The 24,393-nt window shown below is 41.3% G+C and overlaps 1 protein-coding gene across 1 annotated transcript in view; it reads right to left on the reverse strand.

The window, feature by feature from the left end:
• The window catches only part of PRKN (parkin RBR E3 ubiquitin protein ligase), a 1,392,587-nt gene that overhangs the window by 626,957 nt on the left and 741,237 nt on the right, over positions 1-24,393 (reverse strand). The window contains 1 exon segment of the mRNA NM_001132049.1: positions 3,276-3,391. Within this exon segment, the coding sequence (NP_001125521.1) occupies positions 3,276-3,391 (116 nt within the window).

The raw sequence follows: 24,393 nt of genomic DNA on the forward strand, positions 1-24,393 counted from the left end.
CCCAGGCTGGAGTGCAGTGGCACAAACAGCTCAATGCAGCCTTGACCTCCCAGGCTCAAGCCGTTCTCCTGCCTCAGCCTCCCACGTAGCTGGGACTACAGGTGCATGCCATCACGCCTGGCTAATTTTTATATTTTTTGTAGAGACAGGGTCTTGCCATGTTGCCCAGGCTGGTCTTGAACTCCTGAGCTCAAGTAATCTGCCTGCCTGGCCTCCCAAAGTGCTGGGATTACAGGCGTGAGCCACCACACGCATGCCCGACACAGAGAAAATTTACCATAATGTCATGCTAAATGGAAAAAGCACGATACGAAACTATATATATAGTTTTTTTGAGAAGGAGCGAAACTCCTTCTCAAAAAAAACACGATACGAAACTATATATATATACATATATACACACAATATAATTATACAGCACACACACAGTGCAAATAGTTAGGCATAATCAAGATATTGGAAAAAAAATCAAACAGAAATTTTACTAAGCATGATGGTAAAAATAACTTCTAACACTTTTTTTTTTTTTTTTTTTTGAGACGGAGTTTCACTGTTGTCACCCAGGCTGGAGCGCAGTGGCGCAATCTTGGCTCACTGCAACCTCCACATCCCGGATTCAAGTGATTCTTTTGCCTCAGCCTCCCAAGTAGCTGGGACTACAGGCATGGGCCACTACGCCTGGCTAATTTTTCTATTTTTAGGAGAAACAGGGTTTCACCATGTTGGCCAGGCTGGTCTCGAACTTCTGACCTCAGGTGATCCACCCGCCTCGGCCTCCTAAAGTGCTGGGATTACAGGCGTGAGCCACCGTGCCTGGCCACTTCTAATACTTTTTATAGTTTATCATGAATGATTTCTAAATTTAAAAAGAAAGCATTATCAGGAAAAACCCCACAATGATCACCAAACTGCATGGAGTGTCTGTGCAGGCGCTCGTAATGTCCTTACACATGGATCCCTCGAAGTCAGAAGAAAGAGTTCTTTTCTCTTTCCTACATATGGGGCACTCGGCTGCCTTACACGAGAAGGGACCTTATTCAATCAAGTGGTTGGTTATATACACACACCCTTAAGATGCATCTGGATATAGTTGCTTCTATTTATAAATTCTCCCAAAAGTAATCATATGAAAAAAATCAATGTGACAATATTATTTTTCCAGCAATTATCGCCCTGTGTATCTGGCAAGTGGCTCATTCTCTTCAAAAGATGCTGCCAGTTATTAATACGAAAGTGACAGCATAACAGCAGGAAACAGGGAGGGCGACGCTCTTAGTAAGATAATACCATCATCACCACATATTTTAATGTCATGTTTATCAACCTTACTGGAAAGTTTAAAATACTGGCTGATAAGCTGCTTTCTGACTTACAGAAGAGTATTTTGAATTTTTCCTTTGAAAAACTGAACAGTGACTTAAATTACCTACTGCTATCAGCGCAGTCAAGCCCTCACTTTTAGCACTTTTCAAGTCCTTTCCCGAAACACCAGAATCCCCATCTTAGCTGTTCTTCTTGCATGTTGAAAGCGTTAGCCACACACAGTCATTCACCTTGCCAAAAGAGGCTGAAGCGCTGCATTTTAATGGCAATATTGTGGTGCTTCCTGCCACAGCAGTGACTAAACATGCAGCAAAGAGAAAATCACGTCTCATTTTTATTCCTTCTTGGAAACAGGTTTGTTGAACAGATGTTGTTAAGGTTTTTCGGCTCCTATTAATAAACATTTTATTTTTAATTTATTAGAGAATAGAAATAGCCTGATAGGAGTGTGAATATTTGCTTATCATGAAATCACAGAGTTTAAAGCAACTTTAAAAGACCATCTAATACAGTTCCAAAAGCCAAAGAGAGACAACACTTAAAATGATTAGGGTATACGACTATTTTTGCTTAAAAGTCTGAAACAACGGATTCTTTGACTTTATTCATTAATTCATTTTGGCATTTCATTAAAAAGTTCTTCCTGGGCTGGGTGTGGCGGCTCACGCCTGTAATCCCAGCACTTGGCGGGGCTGAGGCAGGCGGATCACCTGAGGTCAGGAGTTCGAGACCAGCCTGACCAACATGAAGAAACCCCCGTCTCTACTAAAAATACAAAATTAGCTTGGCATGGTGGCGCATGCCTGTAATCCCAGCTACTCGGGAGGCTGAGGCAGGAGAATCGCTTGAACCCGGGAGGCGGAGGTTGCAGCGAGCCGAGATCGAGCCATTGCACTCCAGCCTGGGCAACAAGAGCGAAATTCCTCAAAAAAAAAAAAAAAAAAAAGTTCTTCCTGATATGAGGGCTAAGTTCTCACTATTGCAATTTGAGCTTCTTAGCCAACTTCAAAGAACATGTAATGAAGCTAATTTCTTTTCTCTGTCCACTCGGAAAGTGTAGAGTAAGGAAATGTACTCTGAATTGCCTACTCTGCGGAGCAAACAGACTCAGTTTCTTCCACTTTGTCCTTGGCTCCTACACTGCGATTCATATTGAGTCATTTTCCCTTTTTTTACTAACAGGCCATCTCCACATTTGCTTGCTTTTCTTGTGTTCACTGGGATTAGAAATAACAAGGTCCCAAACTAGCTACATTCATTCATTTTGAGTGTATGAATGTGTGCGAAGCCTCAGCATAAATATAGGCAAATATGGAGAACTGAATGTATGGAAAAGACCTTTTAAAAATAAAATGTATGGGCTATATGTTGTGGTGTTCATAAATCGTTTTTCCATTCCTGGCCGGGCGCAGTGGCTCATGCCTGTAATCCCAGCACTTTGGGAGGCTGAGGTGGGCAGATCACCTGAGTTTAGGAGTTCAAGACCAGCCTAGTCAACATGGGGAAACCCTGTCTCTACTAAAAATACAAAAAATTAGCTGGGTGTGGTGGCACATGCCTAATGTTAACATTTCTAATGTTAGCACCATATTTTAATTTTATTTTGGAACTTAATGGATGAGTTTACATTTTATACTCAAATATGTGAGCTTATATTTTAATATTAACTGAGATTACATACACTATTTTAGATATGCCATCTCCCATCTTAGGACCCTATTTACCTACTTAAACTAAGTCACTGGCATTTTAAATTGTTTCCTCACATTAAAATATACCCAAATTGGTCAGATGCATCAAAATAAAGCAGACACTCCCCAGGAAAGAGAGTTCACTGAGGAAGGCTCGTGTGGCAGAACAATATTGGGAAAGTAAGGAGGGGGGAGTGACGCTATTTTTAGATCCTTACCTGACGTCTGTGGGGGGAAGTGACACTATTTTTAGATCCTTACCTGACGTCTGTGCACGTAATACAAGTGATGTTCCGACTATTTGTTGCGATCAGGTGCAAAGCTACTGATGTTTCCTTGTCAGAGGTGGGGTGTGCTCCACATTTAAAGAAAAATTCCTGAAAGAAAGATAAATATGATCACACACATGGATCCCGGCTGCTCATTTTTCTTCTAAATGTTTCAACAGTAAACAATCTCTTTGGGCAAGAGAAGAAATCTGTTATGAGGTGTGAGATGGAAATAAATCAGCATCAAACCTTTCCCAGGAACGGATGACCTTTGTGCCAAAGTGGTCAACGATTCCCTTTTAGAAGGGCCCTGAGTCTCTGCTATTTTTTTGCTCTTTAAGCCGGGGAGCTGGAGAAATACGCTGTGACCTTCTTTTAGCCATGCCCCCCGATGATAATGAGTGAGTCTAGAAGAATCACACGACGTGGAGGTGGCAGGAAGCCTCTCACTAATGAGGAAAGGGAGATGTGAAGTCATGAAATGATGTGCCCACGGGTCAAACAGTAAGAGTTGAAGCCGAGAAGTAACTCAAGCTCCCCGCAGGGAAATCCAGTGCTTTTTCGCCAGTATCACTACATGGTTAGTCATTTAGCGGAGTCAGGAATTGAGAGAGCCCTACTGGTACACATGGACCCCTGGTAGACACAGAAGTACAGCAGAGACCAGGCACGTTGGCTCACGCCTGTAATTCCAGCACTTTGGGAGGTTGAGGCGGGCGGCTCACCTGAGGTCAGGAGTTCGAGACCAGCCTGGCCAACATGGCAAAACCCCATCTCTACTAAAAATACAAAAATTAGCCGGGCATGGCGGCACATGACTGTAATCCTAGCTACTCGAGAGGCTGAGGCAGGAAAATCGCTTGAGCCCAGCTGAGGCAGGAGATCACTTGAGGTTGCAATGAGCCGAGATCACTACACTAAATTCCAGCCGAGAGTGCAGCAGAACATGGCTCTCCCAGCCCCATCTGGAGTCTGCCCCTTTTCTGCCTGGCACCAACACCCCAGTATTCCCGTGAAGACTCTGCCGCCCGCCCTCTGTGCCAGGCAACTGGAATGTTCCAATGCAGTATCTTGCTGCTTTTTAGTTCCTTTCCCCAGCCAGGTCCTGCCACATACTCCCTCATTTTAGCTTTTCACATAGGTCACGTTCTTTTGATTGATAATATTCTCCCTTCTCATCCACGTTTTTTCTTCACTTTTTCCTGTTCTAACTTCTATATTTGTGCTCACTCTCCTTCTGTTCACTCACACACCAAGGCGTTTGGCCAGCAATTGCTCTGCTTCTTGTCCCACAGTCTGTATGCCTTCCATGATAACAACGTCTGTGAAGCTAAATTTTTTGCTACCGAAAAAAAAAATACATATATTTTACTGGATGACAGAATAACCCCTGCATACCACACTTACTCCTAACTCCACTTGTGTTTCACTACCTCAAATGTGGGAAGCATTTTCCCTTAAAACCCTTGACCTGGTATTGACAAACTTTGATGTAAAGTGCCAGATATTACATATTAAGTGCTTTTGGTTTTGTGGGTTATATGGTCTTTGTCACACTTCTCAACTTGGCCTTGTCGCTAAAAACAGCCGTAATCAGTATGCAAATGAATGGGTGTGGCTGTGTCCTAACAAAACCTTATTTACAAAATATGTGGCAAGTTGGATTTTTCCCTGCAGGCCACAGTTGTCCACGATGAGACATCTGTAGAAGGCTTTATTCGTATGTGTATTCTAACAGTGACTGACATTAGGATAGGCATGACCTATACTTCTTTTTTTATTTTTCTTTTTTCTTTTTTATTTTTTTGAGATGGAGTCTCTGTCGCCCAGGCTGGAGTGCAGTGGCACGATCTCGGCTCACTGCAAACTCTGCCTCCCGGGTTCACGCCATTCTCCTGCCTCAGCCTCTCGAGTAGCTGGGACTACAGGTGCCCGCCACCATGCCCGGCTAATTTTTTGTATTAGTAGAGACGGGGTTTCACCATGTTAGCCAGGATGGTCTCGATCTCCTGACCTTGTGATCCACCCATCTCGGCCTCCCAAAGTGCTGGGATTACAGGTAAGAGCCACCATGCCTGGCCTGACATATACTTCTTAAATGAAAAACAATAGATTAATCAACGCTATTTAATCAATGCTATTTATCATTCATTTAATAAATGCTATATGTTATCCCCTTATATGTTTGACAGCAACATTTAATTTCTTCTTTTCCTATTTATAATTTACTAACCTCATTCTCCTCTGACATGTGATACCCTGAGCAACACCCCTTGGTCTGAAGCTGTAGTGTGCATCAGAATCACTTTGGTGGCAGAGGGCAAGGGCTTGTTAAACCAGAGATTGCTGAACCCACCCTGGGATTTTTGTAATTTCTGGGATGGCATCAAGATTCGCATTTCTAACAACTTGCCAAGTGCTGTTGTTCTTACCGCTCAGGGGCCCACACTGTGAGAAACCTGAGCTCTACCAACGTCAGAGGCAAAGTGAGTAAACTCTAGTTACTCTCTGGCTAGACCGCTGCTGTAGCAGGTCGCTTACCATGTCTGAAAATAATGCTACATCTTACGTAAAATATGTGACTCTCAAAAATCTGGAGTGTGCCATTTTACTTTTTTTTTTTGAGACAGAGTCTCACTTTATCGCCTAGGCTGGAATGCATTAGCGCAATCTTGGCTCACTACAACCTCTGCCTCCCAGGTTCAAGTGATTCTCCCTGCTTGGCTTCCTGAGTAGCTGGGATTACAGGCACCCGCCATCATGCCAGGCTAATTTTTGTATTTTTGTAGAGATGCGGTTTCACCATGTTGGCCAGGCTGGTCTTGAACTCCTGACCTCAAGTGATCCACCTGCCTTGGCCTCCCAAAGTGCTGGGATTACAGGTGTGAGCCACTGCGCCCGGCTGAGTGTGCCATTTTAAAGAGAAGTATCCCAAAGCCAGGGATTTGGAACCCAGGCTATTCTTCACTACAAGTCTCACCAATCCCAGGTGTTATAATTTAGTTAACTAAACCTATCCTATCTGGGGCAGTGGAATATCAGCTGGCCCTCACACCTGCAGTCCTCAGCCCGTGGAGACGTGTGTGTGGAGTCTTGCTGGAGTGGACGGGACGTCCAGTGTGTGTGATGGGCCCAGGCTCAGGCATGCCTGTGGAGTCCTGCCCATGAGTCCAGGACCTTCCCCACAGCAGCATGGAAATCATGCTGGCTGATTTTTTTGTTTGGTTATGTTTTGTTTTCCTGAACATAGGATCCCATTCCTTTTACTCAATCTTTTGAAATGCAACAAATCCTTCAATGGCCAGCTCAAGGGTATTGAGAAAGAGATTTAAAACAATGTCTGAACACCAAAACGAACAGTCTGAAGGACATGACTGACTCTTATGAAATACACTGAGCTAGCTACGACTGGTTTTTGCAGACATGAAAAAAATCCTCATTCAAAACATAAAGTAATTCCTCCAAAATAGCTGAGTTGGCAGGACTGTTGAAAAAGTATTTCATATACAGATAAATAGATAGAAAGCATTTATGTTTTTTCTTAGCTTACAGAAAGCTGCAGTAGACATTCAGCTAACAAATCACAAATTGTTCTAACACCAGATAAAATTCAGCCAGATAAAAGCCTTTTTATTGGGGGTAGGTGTTTATAGATAATGGTATAAGAAATTACAGATAGTTGAAAAATTCTAGTAATACATATAGTGTTGATAAAACTAAAACTCTCATTGCCAACCCTATATTAAATATGTATGCCTCAACAGTAAATTTCAGTGCTTTCTCCACCAATTCTTATGAAAGAATGTTTTTGTTGTAGTACTAGAATAACTGGCAAGAATGTGAAGAATGTGAGATTTCACCCAGCTAGCAAGTTAGCAAGTTAGTTTGCTGCAGTATCATAAAAGCTGACAGAAGTCAAGAGACTCCTGGATCAGAGACAAAGGACTGCAGAACTCAGAGCACAGGGAGAAAGAAGCATGAGCATCATATTACACCAGCTCCCCCCCACACGTCTCTCTCAGGGTTGAAGCAGATAGGTTAAGTCAGATTCCACAGGTGCAGTGGTTTTGCATCACAGCTGAGAACTCTGAGCTTAGGAAACTCAAATCTTCTTTAAGTAGTTCTAAGCAAGCCATCTTTTCATCCTGAAGGGAAACATTGTCTTTATTATACTGCGTAATAAGCAAATCTGCCTTTTGATCTGGAGAGAAACATTATCTTCTCACTTTTTTTTTTTTTTTTTGAGACAGAGTCTTTTCTGTCACCCAGGCTGGAGTGCAGTGGTGTGATCTTGGCTCACTGCAAGCTCCACCTCCCGGGTTCACGCCATTCTCCTGCCTCAGCCTCCCGAGTAGCTGGGACCACAAGGTGCCTGCCACCACACCCGGCTAATTTTTTGTATTTTTAGTAGAGACGGGGTTTCACCACGTTAGCCAGGATGGTCTCGATCTCCTGACCTCGTGACCTGCCCACCTTGGCCTCCCAAAGTGCTGGGATTGTACAGGTGTGAGCCACCATGCCTGGCCCTATCTTCTCTACTTTCAAGGTCATTTGCTCTAAAACTTCCTTGAAAAGATGGGTCAGAACAAGTTGGTGCCTCCCTCAGAGATGAGCGGACAAACGAGAGACCCATGGAGAATTGCTTCTCAATAATAACACTTTTTCTTGCAGGCTAATTAGCAGAGTGATTTTATTTTATTTTTTTGAGATGGGAGTTTTGCTCTTTTTGCCCAAGCTAGAGTGCAATGGTGCGATCTTGGCTCACTGCAACCTCTGCTTCCTGGGTTCAAGTGATTCTCCTGCCTCAGCCTCCCGAGTAGCTGGGATTACAGGCATGTGCCACCATGCCCAACCAATTTTTTGTATTTGTAGTAGAGATGGGGTTTCACCATGTTAGTCAGCTGGTCTCGAACTCCAGACCTCAGGTGATCCACCCGCCTCAGCCTCCCAAAGCGCTAGGGTTACAGGTGTGAACCACGGTGCCCGGCCGATCTGGTCATTTCTGCTCCTATACAATCAGTGGGCTGGATTGTTGAAGTCTTTTCTGACATTTCCAATCTGTATTCAAAACCAGCAGACAATAAAGGAACACGCAATAGAAGTGAGAAGGGCCTTTTGCGAAAATTCCACCCTGGGTGTCTGAGATGGCTTGCTCACACATGGGTGTCATCTCACAGACAGTGGCATGATTCTTTGGGATTAACTGTCTCTGAATTCTGTTTTGTTTCCCTTAATTACTCAGTTTAAAAAATTAAAAAAGTCAGACAGGAAAGCTTTCTAGCTGGAGTCCAAGAAGGCTGGTCAGAAGGCTGTGAGGTCACTGGGGCATGGCAGGGCCCAAGCCAAGTGGCCCAAGAAACTTCTCCAGCTGTGCTGAGCGACAGTGGTTATGCCTGAGGCAAGGCTGCTCAAGGTGGCATTGTTTGAGTTCTACTGTGTGCAGGGGTTGGACGGGGAAGTTGCTTCTCAGTCACTAGGGAAGCAGAGTCCTCTGGGGGGAGCAGCCGGGGAGTGTCCTCTTCATCAGGAAGCCCAGCTGTCAATTCTAGTGTGGCTGGAACAGAATCCTTTACTGTGGGTAAACTGAGTCTCAGAGCGGCCCACCCCACCTCTTACAAATGCTAGTTCACAGATAAATCAGCTACAAAAAGATTCCCCCACCTAACCAGGAGCTGTACTTCCCAGGGGCTTACTCATTTCATTTGTATACCAATAGTCACTTCTGGGAAACCTTTAGTGAGAGAGCTAAAATCTATAACAGCAAATGGCCAGTTTTGTTTTTTTTTTTCAAATGATAGCCTAAATAATTTCTTTTTATACTTGAAGTAAGTGAGCCCTTAGAAAATGTGCTTGGCTTTATATTGTGACACTGTTAAATGCCATAAGTGTTTTCAACTTTATTTATTTTTTTGAGACATGGTCTCCCCCTGAAACGTAGGCTGGAATGCAGTGGCACAATCTTGGCTTACTGCAAGCTACGCCTCCCGGGTTCAAGCAAATCTCATGCCTCAGCCTCCTGAATAGCTGGGATCATAGGTGTGTGCCACCATGCCTGGCTAATTTTTTGTATTTTTAGTAGAGATGGGGTTTTACCACGTTGGCCAGGCTGGTAACGAATTCCTGACCTCAAGTGATCCACCCATCTCAGCCTTTCGAAGTGCTGGGAATACAGGCAAAAGCCACCGCGCCCAGCCCATTTTCCACTTCATTAGTATTAAATGGAAAACCCAACAAAGTTGTATTCCTCAAGTTCTTAGAAGGCTACTCATGCTTTTACCATTTCTCTGGACAAGGCTGTGATCCCTTCCTTTCATTCTTCTCTTTCATCGTAACTCACTTGTCCTCTCCTCCTCATTGTAAAGGCCTGACCCTCCAAATCACATCAGACCCACACAAATCAAAGGGGGACCCAGGGAGAAGAGCAGGAAGATGTCAACAGGACTGTGGCATTCCTGGAAGCCACTCCTGCTCACTTATGTCCCTTCATGCATGACTCATAAGCAGTGCCACTCACAAAGAGGAAAACTAGAGCAACAAGAATGGAATAAATACCCAGCAAAACCTGAAAATTAGATCGACACCAATAATCCAACTGCAGAAACACATTTACGATCAGAAGCTAATTAGCCAAACCCAAATACAATTTGATAGATTTCAAATTACTATAAAAATAGATGACAACTGGCTTGAAAGCCCTGCTTATCATAGTCATAATATGGTCAAATCTGAACAAATCATTAGCAGTAAGACCTGACTTATTTACCCATGATCCTTCTAATAGCTTTTATTGAACATCCTAAATTTTATGTTTATAGATATTGTTTAACAATTATGTTTTCCAAACAAAATATTGCATCTATCTTCACAAAGAGTTAAATTCCATTCTAGTCTCCAAATCCTTCTTAGTTAATATTCCCCAAAAGAAAAAAAAAAAACTATGCTTCTCTTGATAAAGTAATAGGGACACACACTTTTCACTAACAAGGTTGCAAAGGGTATAGGGCTTGTACTTAATACGTAACTGCATAGCTATTTGCATGGCTCAGGGTGTGGTTAGGAAAACAGGGCCCACACCAGGTAGTTCAACTGAGGAGTGGAAGCACAGAAGAACTAAACAGAGAAAGGAAGCCACTTGAGATTAGCGTCATTATTGCACAGCTACCATCTGGGGCTAGAGGACAATGGGAGAAGGTATTGGAGTCACCATAGCTCTGCAGCTGGGCTGTCTGGTTGGGAGTGTGACAATGAATGGGATGAAGCCACTGCCAGAGATGTCCCCTGGACAGAGAGGGAGAAACGCCCCTGGCTTCTGCCTTCTCTTGGCCCTCCCATCTCCAGAAACAGCCCCAACTTACACAGCAGAGAGGGGGAAAGGGTGGCTTGGGTCTGAAAGCCACCAGCAGATGACTGCTGCACTGCCACGAGGGGGACCCTGTGTGAGATCAAAATTCTCCAAGTGTCACCCTTTGTTAGTGGTGACACATTCCAATCAGCCTCCACAAAAACAAAAATATACATTCAGATAGTGTTATGAAATATGTATTGAAGATACAGAAATACTCACACAAATATACGTTGTGTACTGAGATTAAACTCAACTATACCCGTCAAAAGACTATCCATCCAAATTTTCCAATGATATTAACAGGATACAGGGCTGTGGTTTCTGCTTATGAGATGAACTCGTAATAAGTATCTTACATCTATATCAGAAAGGTTCTCACAGTTACCAAGTTAAGACAGACAGCCTGTCACTTCAAATCAATCTAAATGCCTCTCATGAACCTAAAATCCTGTTTGTAGCTAACAGCAACAGATATTCCCCAGTTATTCTCTCCTCAGAAACTGTCCAGGCTAAAATAGTTCCTCGTTAGTGAGATACAGATTCTTTTCTAAGACACAACTACTAGTTTTAAGTCTTCCGATCCATGCAGAGGTTTCATTATTAATCTTAATAATAAAGTTTTAATTTTTTCTAAGTTAAAACATGCCAGCTGGGTAGGGTGGAACACACCCGTTGTCCCAGCTATTTGGGAAGCTGAGGCAGGAGGATCGCTTGAGCCCAGGAATTTGAGACCAGCAAGGGCAACATAGCAAGACCCTGTCTTTAAAAACAAACAGAAACTCCACAAAAACAAACCAAAAAATGCCAGATAAAGCATAACCACAACATTCTCTACCTAGTACATAAATAAAGCCTTTAAAATAGCCATGCCAAAGCCTGTTTATCTTGTGACTTCTTTATTGTGTCTTAGCCTTCATACTGAAGTGTTCGACTTACTGGGTATTACATAAACCCAGTAACTGAATTTATCAGTTCTGATACAAAATAACTATGCAAATTGTAGGACTGAATAATAAATGTACACTTTGTTAAATTAACAATGCCAGTTTTACAATTAAGTTACACCTAGTCAAACAGATCAGACCTAAAAAGTTAATGAGTCTATCATCATGTTCAATTACAAGTTTGTTTTCTCTCAAGATGTTAATAAAGCCTCTAGATGATGTGCAAAGTTTATCAGGAGAAAGAAAATCAATATACTCCCACACAAAGCAAAACCATATCAAAACGTTGCTGAGAAGGAGCCTGTCAGTTTATGGTACATGTCTTCAAGAAGCCTAACTTAAAAGTTGGCTAATGTAACAACCTACATCCTCCCCTTCTCTGCCTGATTGTAAGTTCTTCAATGTGCGTTGAAGTTTATTCCAGGTGTAATGCCACTCAGCCATAATTTGATGTTTATAACTTTAAGAGCAAAAGGGAGATTGTTAAAAGTGATTCCTGAAAAGTAAAATAAAAGGTTTGCAGTCATTACTGACCCTTATAAAATGCATGAAAACTAGGAAAACTAATATTCTCTTTCCCAGCTCAAGGTACTTGCTCCAACAAGCTCAGATGGCTGTACCTCCTTTTACCCTCCCTAGCCCAGGGGTGAACAGGCAGCTCTGGCCTCATCAGTCAGAGTAAAACAGCCTCATACGTGTGACCACAATGAGATACCTGTCTGAGAACCAAGCCGGTGCTCAGAAGGAAAAAGTGATGAGAGAGAGACAGTCTCCGAGAGAGATCACTTGTACCCTGGATCCAGCTATGCCTGATGTTTCCCCAGTTACTTATTAATTTTTATTTATTTATTTATTTTGAGATGGAGTCTCATTCTGTCGCCCAGGCTGGAGTGCAGAGGCATGACCCTGGCTCACTGCAACCTCCGTCCCCTGCGTTCAAGCAATTCTCCTACCTCAGCCTCCCGAGTAGCTGGGATTACAGGCGTGTGCTACCATGCTGGGTTAATTTTTGTATTTTTAGTAGAGACAGGGTTTTGCCATGTTGGCCAGGATGGTCTCGAACTCCTGACCTCAGGTGATCCACCTGCCTCGGCCTCTCGAAGTGCTGGGACTACAGGTGTGAGCCACCGTAATCCCTGGCTGATTTTTTCATTGTTTAATTTAGCAGTGCCTGTAGGAACTTCCAAGACTGATTTCCATATTATCTTTCAGACTGCAAAACAAGGATTTTCCTTTATTATCTTTATTATCTTGGAGAAAGCTTCGACCTTAGGCGTTGTCCCCTAGATAATCTATCACTGGGGAATTTTTCAGAGCAAACGCTTCCACTATGTTTGTTGATATTTGTTTACTTGTGCATAATGATCTTGCTGTTAGCATTCATGAAGGGTCCCTGACTCCAAACATTCTAGAACTAAGGGACAGTTGTCGAAGTTGCAATTACTCCACGCTGCACAGCCTCCCTGAGAGTGAGCAGGAGGACCCTGCTGGCCAGAGGAGGCAGCCCTCCCTGATCTCTGACTCATTCCTGGGCATGAATGGCCATCCCAGGGCAATCTGGATCGGGATTACACACAACACAGCAGCCATGTTTTTTTCTTTCCTTAGGTTTGGTGTTCAATGGACTAGTGGCTCTGGTGTGGTACTAGCTTCCCCTGCATTTCTCTCCCAATTCCAACAAACGTTTGGAGATTGTAACTTCTGTCTCACCTCAACATAATCGTAGTGACTTATGCGATATCATCTGCTCAGTTTATAAATCGAGCATGTCTCTTCCCTTTCAATTTTGTAGCCTAGCCAGACAATAAAAGATAACATTTATTATTCTAGCTGTTCTCTCCTTTAGAAGCTAAAGGTTTCACATGCTCTCATAACATGTCAGCTTCAAGATCATAATGGCACCCAAAACATTTGCTAGTTGCATGTTTAGGCCAAGCTTTCCAGCTTTTGTGCTCAGATAAATAAGATGTTAAAATATCTTGTTGTTAACATGGAGTATTTCCTTTTGTAATCTCCCACCACCAATTGTTCGATTCCATGATTTGACCTCCAGGAGGGGACATATAAACAAACATATGTTAGCTGGTAATTATTTACAAGAAACTGAGGAGACAGGTCACGATTTTGAAAATTCATTATGACTCACCATCCCTAGATGAGTTACTACATTCCTAACATTTTCTAGGGAGTCTCTAGAAGACAGTATTATTTTATATTTATTTCTAAATGTGCAAAACACTTATTCTAATCAACAATGGCAAATAATATAGAAGAACTATGTAATCATTTCATTGTCCGGGTTAATTATCTTCCAGGCCAAGCACACCGGCCGAGCAAGGCCTTGTAGACTTTCTAGCCTCCTTGCCTCACTGCCTCCCCACCTGCCCACCTCTCCCTTGGCCTTCCATGGAGACCCTCTGAGGAGGGGCTGGACATCCCCCCTTCACTCTAGCCCCTTGCTTGTGGTTTGAGCTCAGCAGGATCTGTCTTCTTCCTCTGCTTTGTCCACTCATTTTGCCTTTCAAACTCCCAGGTGTCTTTCAGGCCTCAGCGTATCTATCTTCAACCCTGGAGGCCTTCCTTGATGCTGTCCCTGTTTTAGCTAGTCCTCAATTATGTCCGGTGCCTAAGTTCTCCATAAGATACATCCACCAGTGTGTCATGTCAGTTTACCATTGCCATGGCAACATCCAGGAGTTACCCCCCCTTTCCGTGGCAATGACCCAGAGGTTACTACTCTTTTCCTAGAAATTCCTGCATAAACGGCCCCTTAATCTGCATGTAATTACAAGTAGGTATAAATATGACTGTAGAACTGCCCTGAGCTGCTACTCTCTGCCTACAGGGTAGCCCTGCTCTGCAGAAGCAGTCACAGAGCTGTAACACCACCGGAGCTATAACACTGCTGCTTCAATAAAGTGGTTTTCTTCTACTGTCAGCTTGTTCTTGAATTCTTTCCTGGGTGAAGCTAAAAAACCTCTTGAGCTAAGCCCCAATTTAGGTCTTGCCTCCCCAACATCGCTATTCTTGGGAATTAAGTAATTCACTCTGTTCTCTCCCTGCTCTTTGGTTAGTCTGCAGTGTCCTTTTTTTTTTTTTAAGACCTTGATATTCCACCTTTTGAATTACAATTGGGACAACTGAGAGTGGGGGAAGAGTTGGAGTGGGGTGAGAACTAGGAGGGTTCGACAGCTGGAGGTGTAGTTCACTTAGTTTTTGTACTGGAAGGGTTCATCACTGGTTTCATTGAGAAGTCAGGTGCGACGGGAGCTTCTGTCACCTACATATTCTCCTAACATTTACTGCTGCTGTTGTTGAATCCATTGTGCTGTTTATTTGGAAAATCACCCCCACTCCCTGGACCAAGTGACAGCAGAACAGCCAGAGCCTGACAAATGCAGCCACAGCAACTTCACAGTGTCCAGTCTAGGCAGGGAAAGTGCAAGAGAAACATACTTTTGATAGCAATAATTCACAAAATGATAATATAACTGGTTTGTTGGCTATGAGCAAAAAGAAATATTGAGCAATAAAAAAACAGCCTAGCTTTAAAACATTTTAAATGACTTTAGACTTGGAATCTAAACTTTTTTTGCTCAAAAGTCCTTGTTTCTTTAGCAAGTAGAATTTAAAGCTTCTTTTTATTCGTGTCTTCTTTATTGCAGGCAGCACAAGCCATCAGAAACATTCCACTCCAGACAAACTGGGCAAAGGCAAGTGCTTAATACAATTTAATACTTTCTCACATTCTATATATTTACTTTATTTCCTCATTAGGAAAAGAAGAAAATAAAATGTAATTTTTAAATTTACCTATAAACCATACACCAGAAAACTAAGATCAATAAAACTGGAAAATAAATGTTACACTGAGTTTTTTTTTTTTTTTTAACATGCCAGTACAAGTGATAGCAAATGGAAGAATTAAAAACTCAACCAGCCATCCTACTTATGCAAAATATATATCGATGGGTGTAGGCATGTGTGCTTTATATATATGATCATCCCTCAGTATCCAGGAGGGACTGGTTCCAGAAACCCCCCCAGATAGCAAAATCTGCAGACGCTCAAGTCCCTGATATAACATAGTGTGGTATTTGCATATAACCTACGCACATCCTCCTGTATACTCTAAATCATCTCTAGATCATGTAGAATACCTAATACAATGTAAATGCTGAGTATATAGTTGTTACACTGCATTACTTTTTAAATTTATATTATTTTTAATTATTGTGTTATTTTTTGTTTTTATTTTTGAATATTTTCAGCCGATGATTGAATCCCAAAATGCGGAAGCTGTGGATATTGAGGGTGGATGTTATATAGATTGACTGAAAAATTTCAGAGTCCAATTAATACTGCATCTAAAATAAGTTAAATAACATCAAAACTTTTGTGTCATAAGGACACCATTAAGGTTATTTATTTGTTCATCTCTCCTCTATTTTTTGAGAAATGCATGCTGTGTTGGAGAGGCAAAGAAGGAGGATGGCAAATAGTGCAGCATCGTCCGGTTGCTAAGAGGCATGTAAAAACAAAGAAACATCCCACAAGGCAAGATGAGGAACTGTTAGAGTGAACAATGCTCCCTCTTAGCCCAGGCTTATCATTATAGAACAATTCTCAGGAGATGGCATCTATGGGCACAGTTTGTGTGTGAGGGCAAAAGACTCCTGTACAGCTCGTGCCTCCGCCAGGAGAGAAAAGTTGGTGGCCCCTGCCTTCCATCATTGTTGGGGAATAGTCAGGAAGAGTCAGTTCTTCCAATGGGAAAAACAAAATTTTTTTTTAATCTAAAGAACATTCTTCAGGGCTGGGCATGGTGGCTTATGCCAGCAGTTTGGGAGGCCGAGGCAGGCGATCACCTGAGGTCAGGAATTTGAGACCAGCCTGGCCAACGTGGTGAAAACCCATCTCTACCAAAAATACAAAAAATTAGCTGGGTGTAGTGGGGCATGCATGTAATCACAGCCACTAAGGAGGCTGAGGCAGGAGAATCGCTGAGCCCAGGAGGCAGGGGTTGCAGTTAGGTGAGATCCCGCACTGCACTCCAGCCTGAGCAACACAGTGAGACTGTCACAAAAAAATAAATAAATAAAAAGAAAAATTTTCAGGAAACATAACTAGGACACAATAAAGTGTTTCAATCAGGTTTAAACATAATTTGAGAATATAAGAATTTTAAAATTTAATTAAAAGCTAAAAAAGAAGAGTAAAAACAGAGAAAACCTATTAATGAAATGGAAATTATGAGTGAAAGCTCAGAGCCATGAACATGACAGTGAGGACATCAATATATAAATCATGAACACAGAGAAGCAGAACCAAAAAAAAAATTGCAGAAAAGATCTTCTGTGGGTTAAAGCTACCCAATGGATCATACCAGTACTAGGGAGCATTTTCATTGACTGCCTGATTATTATAACATGTTTGGTAACTTACTTAATCAAATTTATGGTAGCTGTCTTTATCATGTTTAATTTAGTAGATTTTTAAAAAAATATTTACAATGAACTTTATTTTTTTTTTATAGTTTAAGTTTTAGGGTACATGTGCACAACGCACAGGTTAGTTACATATGTATACATGTGCCATGTTGGTATGCTGCACCCATTAACTCATCATTTAACATTAGGTATAGCATTAGGAGACATACAATGAGCTTTATTACAAATAGCTTCTAAGTTTGATCAAGTGATTTGGATTCACTATGGACATAATCACATATATCTCTTTTAAGCTTTAGATAGCGTGAATTAAATTGATGGATATGTGAAGATTATGATATCCTGACACTTTGAAATAAACACTTACTCCTTCCTTACTTTCATAGTGCCTGGAAATATATATATACCATCCAGGGCCTGGGGATCAAACAGCCTTACCCGTTACAGCTGGTGCCCATGCACATCAGGGGTCTGAGGACAGGTCTGCCATCCTGCTGCTGTTCCCACCAGTGCATGGATGTACCATCATCTGGGAGCCTGGGGATCAACCTACCATACCTGTTGCCACTGGCAACTGTGTATGATTGCAGGGCCTGTCAACAGGCCTGCCCTGTCCTTGATGCCTGTGCGTACCATCTGGGGCTTGAGGATAGGTCACTTATGCCCCCCACCACCTCTGCTGGCACCCAAGCATGCTATATGGGGACCTGGGGACCAATGTGTCCCAGCTGCCACAGCCTGCACCCACATACACTATTGGGGACCAGAGGACAGGACTGCCCCACCTGATGTTACCACTGACAGTGCCTGCATGCTTCATCTGGAGACCTGGGGATTGATCTGCCCCACATGCTGCTATTAATGGCTATGAGCACCTTCCAGGGCCCTGAGGATGGGCCTGCTCAGCCTGCTGGTGCCCACAAATTTGTCTGTGGGACTGGGGAACAACCCTCCCTGTCTGCTACCACCAGGGCTCACACACAACTCCCAGAGGACTGAGGATGGGCCCACTCAGCCGGCTGCCATCACCACTGCTGGCCATCTACCCATATGCATCACCTGGAGACCTGAGCACTGGCTTGCTTACCCTGCCACCACCACCACTGGTGCCTGCATATGCTGACTAGGAAGCAGAGATTTGGCTTGCCATTACTATTGCCATGAATGATGCCACATACCACCCAGGAGCCCAAGGATCACCCTGCCCTCCCAGCCCACTGCCACCACTGCCAGCACACAAGCAGGCTGTCTGGAGGCCCAAGGTTTGGCATACCCAAACCACTGGTGCCACCGCTGTGCCTGAAGACCAGCCCACTTGGTGTCCCTGTCCCCACAAAAGCTTTACTGCAACCTCTACTAACAAGTCCCGCCTAAGCCAATGAAGAGATTACAGACACAACTGATGCTGATTACAGCTGAAGAAATCATTGAGACATTACACCACGGTGCCCAACTAGAATCAAAGCCAAAGTGACCTACCAAAGCAACATTATAAATACATCTGTAGAAAAAACTAGTCTTTTTCTACAAAAGCCAATCCAAAAATTGGAAGAAGCAACCACTACATCAGAGGCACTGTAAAAAGCTCAATGAGATATGATAGAACACAAATAAACGATACAAAATATCAGAAAAACAATTCACAATCTGAATGAGAAACTAAACAAAGAGAAAGATATTTTTAAAAATGTCCAAACAAAAATCCTGGATCTGGAGAATTCAATGAATGAAATAAAAATACAATTGAGGGCTTCAAAAAAAGATGAGATCAGGGAGAGGAAAAAAAGAATTCTGAACTTGAAAAGAGATCATTTGAAATAACCCAGTTAAAAAATTTTTAAAAATTATTAAAAAATAAAGTAAGCCTATGTGATATATGGGACACCATAAAGCAAACAAATGGAATTTGGGGTGTTCCAGATGGTGAAGTGATAAGCAAAGACATGGAAAGCCTATTTAACAAAATAATATCTGAAAACTTCTCAAGTCTTGCAAGGGATTTAGACATCCAGATACAAGAAGCTCCAAGAATCCTAAATAAATTTGACTCAAAAATGTCTTTTTCAAGGAACATTAGAGTCGGACTGTTAAAAGTTAAAGACAAACAGAATTCTAAAAACAGTAAGAGAAAAGTGTCATGTCATATATAAAGGTATCCCCATCAGACAGACAGCAGATTTCACAGCAGAAACCTTACAGGCAAGAGAGAATGGGATGATGTATTTAGAGTGCTGAATGAAAAAACATGCTAGTGAAGAATATTCTACCAACAAAGCTATCCTTCAAAAAGAAAGGAGAAATTAAGTCTTTCCCAGACACAAACAGAAGGAATTCATCACCACTAGACAAGTCTTATGAGAAATGCTCAAGGAAATTCTATATCCGGAAGGAAAAGGACACTATGTACCATCATGAAAACACACAAAAGTACAAACTCACGGGTAGAGCAGACACACAAAGGAGAAATAAAGGACTCAAATGCTACTATTACAGAAAACCACCAAACCACAATGATAAACAATAAAAGGGAAAGAAGGAACAAAGCACATGCGAAACAATCAGAAACAATTAACAAAATGATGGAAATAAGTCTTTAACTCATTAATAATAACTTTAAATGTAAATGGATTAATTTCCCCCGTAAAAGATCATAAATGGCTGAATGAATTTTAAAAAATGATCCAACTGGCCAGGCGTGGCGGCTCATGCCTTTAATCCCAGCACTTTGGGAGGCCGAGGCAGGCAGGTCACCTGAGGTCAGGAGTTTGAGACCAGCCTGCCCAACACAGTGAAAGCCCGTCTCTACTAAACATACAAAAAATTAGCCAGGAGTGGTGGTGGGTGCCTGTGATCCCAGCTACTCGGGAGGCCGAGGCAGGAGAATTGCTTGAACTCAGGAGGTGGAGCTTGCAGTGAGCCAAGAGCACGCCACTGCACTCAGTCTGGGTGACGAGAGTGAAACTCCGTCTCAAAAAACAAAACAAAACAACAACAAAAAAATGGCCCAACTATATGATGCCTACAAGAAAAACACTTCACCTGTAAAAACACATAAAGAATGAAAGTGAAAGGACAGAAAAAGTCATTCCATAAAAATAAAAACCAAAAGTGGACAATAGTAGCTATACTTACATCAGATAAAACAGATTACAAGTCAAAAAATCTAAAGAGACAAAGAAGGCTGGGCACGGTAGCTCACACCTGTAATCCCAGCACTTGGGAGCTCAAGGAGGGCAGAAGTCTTGAGGTCAAGAGTTTGAGACCAGCCTGGCCAACATGGTGAAACCTCATCTCTACTAAAAATACAAAAATTAGCTGAGTGGGGTGGTGGGCACCTGTAATCCCAGCTACTGGGGGGCTGAGGCATGAGAACTGTTTGAACTGGGAAGCAGAGATTTAAGTGAACTGAGATCGAGCCACAGCACTCCAGCCTGGGCAAAAGAGTGTCTTTAAAAAAAAGAGAGAGAGAGAGACAAAGAAGAACATCCTATAATGAAACATGTATCAATTCAGCAAAAGGATCTAACAATTCTAAATATATATGCACCCAATATCAGAGCACCCAGATATATTTTAAAAATAAATTATTAGATTGAAAGGGAGAGACAGACTGCTACAATAGTTGGGGGCTTCAATGCCCCTATTTCAGCACTGGATAGATCTATGAGATAGAAAATAAAAAAACACTGGATTTAAATTGCACTTATGACCAAATGGAACTAACAGACTTCTATAGAACATATTATTAAGCTGCAGAATACACTTTCTTCTCATCGGCACATGGAACACTCTCTAGAATAGATCATATATTAGGACATAAAACAAGTCTCAAGAAATTTGTTAAAATCAAAATCATATCAGATATTAATATCTTTTCAGACCACAACAGAATAAAACTAGAAATAATAACAAGAGAAACTTTGAAAACTGTACAAATACACGGAAATTTAACAACATGCTCTTGAATGACCATTAGGTCAAGGAAGAAATTAAGAAGAAAACCAAAAAATTTCTTGAGAGAATTAAAAATGGAAACATAATATATTAAAACCTGTGAAATACAGCAAAAGTACTGCTAAGAGAAAAGTTTATAGCAAAAAACACCTACATCAAAAAAGTACAAAGACTTCAAATTAACAACCTAACAATGTACCTTAAAGAACTAGAAAAGAAAGGACAAAGAACCCAAAGTTAGTAGAAGGAAAGAAATAATAAAGATCAGAGTGGAACTAAATGAGATAGAGACAAGAAAAATGTAGCAAGGATTAAAACAATAACAACTTGGTTTTTGGAAAAGATAAAAATGACAAACTACTAGTTAGAATAACCAAGAAAAAAAGATAGAAGACTCAAATAAAAAAAGCATACACGAATAGGAGACATTACCACTGGCACCACAGAAATACAAAGGATCATTAGAGACTATTATAAACAACTACGTGCTAACAAATTGGAAAATCTAGAGGAAATATATAAACCCTGGACACATACAACCTACCAAGAATGAAGCAGGAAGAAAGAAAACCTAAGCAGACCCATAATGAGTAGTGAGATTAAAGCAGTAATAAAAAGTCCCCCAACAAAGAAAGGTCCAGGACAAGATGGATTAACTGAAGAATTCTACCAAATTTATATAGAAAAGCTAAAAGCAATTCTTAAACTATTTCAAAAAGGTGAAGAGGAAGGAATTCTTCCTAATGCATTCTACATGGCCAGCATTACACTGATATCAAAACCAGATAAGGACACAAGAACAAAAGAAAGCAACAGGCCAAGACCACTGTCTTAGTTGATTTGTCTTGCTATAATGGAACACATGAGACTGGATAATTTATAAAGAACAGGGGTTTATTTGACTTACAGTTCTGCAGGCTGTAAAAGAAGAATTGAACCAGCACCTGCTTCTGGTGAAGGGCTCAGGCTGCTTCCAACCACAGCAGAAGGCAAAGGAGAAACAGCATGTGCAGAGCTCATGTGACATGATAGAAAGCAAGAGAGCAGGTGAAGGTGCCAGGCTCTTTTTTAAGCAACCAGCTTTCATGAGAACTAATACAGCCCCTTACCTGAGACAGGGCATTAATCTATTCATGAGGGACTGCTCCCATGACCCAAACACGTCCCACTAGGCCCTACCTCTAACATTGGTGATGAAATTTCAACATAAGATTTGGGTGGTCAAATATCCAAACTATAGCAACCCGTTATGAACATCAATGCAAAAATCCTCAACAAAATAGCATATCATGATCAAGTGAGATTTTTCTCAGGGATGTAAGAATGGTTGAACATAAACAGATCAATAAATGTGATACATCACATCAAGATAATAAAGGACATACAGAAGCATGGTGTGCAGAAAAAAAAAGAAAGTGAAGGACAAAAACCATATAATCATCTGAACAGATGTAGAAAAAGCTTTCGACAAAATTCAACATTCCTTCATGATAAAACATCAACAAACTAGGCACAGAAGGAACATATCTAATGGGGAAAAGGTGAACGTCTGTCCTCTAAAGGACTGAAACATGACTAGGATGCCCACTCTCACTATGCCAATTCAACATAGTACTGAAAGTACTAGCCAAGTCAATCAGGTACAAGAAAGAAAAGTCATCCAAACTGGAAAAAAGAAAGTCAAGTTGTCCTTCTTTGCAGACAACATGATCTTATATACAGAAAAACCTAGACTCCACCAAAAAACTCTTAGAACTAATAAATACAGTAAAGTTGGAGGACACAAAATCAACATACAAAAATCAATAGTGTTTCTATACACCAATAACAAACTAGTTGAAAAAAAAATAAAGAAAGCAATCCTATTTACAATAGCTACCAAAAAATCAACTTAGGAATAAATTTAACCGAGGAGGTAAAAGACATTTGCAAGGAAAACTACAAAACACCGATGAAAGAAATTGAAGATGACACAAACCAATGGAAAGACATGCCTTGCTCATTGACCAAATTAATATTGTTAAAATGACTGCTCAATGCAATCCCTATCAAAATAACAATATCATTCTTCACAGAAATAGAAAAAATAAAAAAGTCCTAACATATGTATGGAACCACAAAAGACCCTGAGTAGCCAAAGAAATCCTGAGTAAAAGAACAAAGCTGGAGGCATCACACTACCTGACTTCAAAATATCCTGCAAAGCTATAGTAACCAAAACAGTAGGGTACTGGTATAAAAACAGACACACAGAACAATGGAACAAAATAGTGAACCCAGAAATCAATTAGTGTATTTACAGCCAACCATCTTCAACAAAGGTAACAATGACGCACGTTGGAGAAAGGACACTACAATAAAAAGTGCTGGGCAAGATGTATACACAGAATAATGAAACTAGACCCTTATCTCTCACTATATGCAAAAATCAAGGCAGAATGACTTAAACATAAAACCACAAAGTATAGAACTACTAGAAGAAAACAAGGAAAACATTCAGGACATTGGTCTAGGCAAAGATTTTTATGGCCATGAGCTCAAAAGCACAAGCAATAAAAACAAAAGTACATAAATGGGACTATATTAAGCAAAAATGCTTCTGTGCAGCAAAGGAAACAATCAACACAACAACCTGTAGAATGGGAGAAAATATCTGCAAACTATTCATCCAACAAGGGACTAATACCCAGAATATACAAGGAACTCAAAAAACTCAAAAGCAAAAATACAAATAAACCCATCAAAAAGCAGGCAAAAGGTTAGAATGGACACTTCTCAAAAGAAGACATACAAATGGCCAACAGGTATATGAAAAAAATTAAATATTACTAATCATCAAGGAAATGCAAGTCCAAACAGTAATAAGATATCATCTTACCTCAGTATGGCTATTATCAAAAAGACACAAAATAACAAATGTTGGTGAGAATGTGGAGAAAAGGCAACTCTTATACACTGTTGTAACCTGTAAATTAGTACAGCCATTCTGGAAAACAGTAGGCAGGCGTCTCAAAAAACTAAAAGTACAAGATGGCTTATGCCTGTAATCCCAGCACTTTTGGGGGCTGAGGTGGGAAGACTGCTTGAGTCCAGGAGTTTGAGATCGGCCTGGGCAACATACCAAGACCCCATTTTCACAAAAAATTAAAAAATTCCTAAAATTAGAACTACCATAGGATCCAATAATCCCATGACTAGGTATTTATCCAAAGGAAGGAAATCAGCATATCAAAGGGATACCTGTACCCCCATGTTTATTGTACCACAATAGGTCAAGATATGGAGTCAACCTGTGTAAATCAACAGATAAATGGATAAAGAAAATGTGGTGTGTACACACACACACACACACAGACACGAGTACTAATCAGCCATAAAAAGGGTGAAATCCTATGCTTGCAGAAACCTGGATGAACT

This window comes from Pongo abelii, chromosome 5 (assembly GCF_028885655.2).
Source record: "Pongo abelii isolate AG06213 chromosome 5, NHGRI_mPonAbe1-v2.0_pri, whole genome shotgun sequence".
In the NCBI taxonomy this organism is placed as follows: Eukaryota; Metazoa; Chordata; class Mammalia; order Primates; family Hominidae; genus Pongo; species Pongo abelii.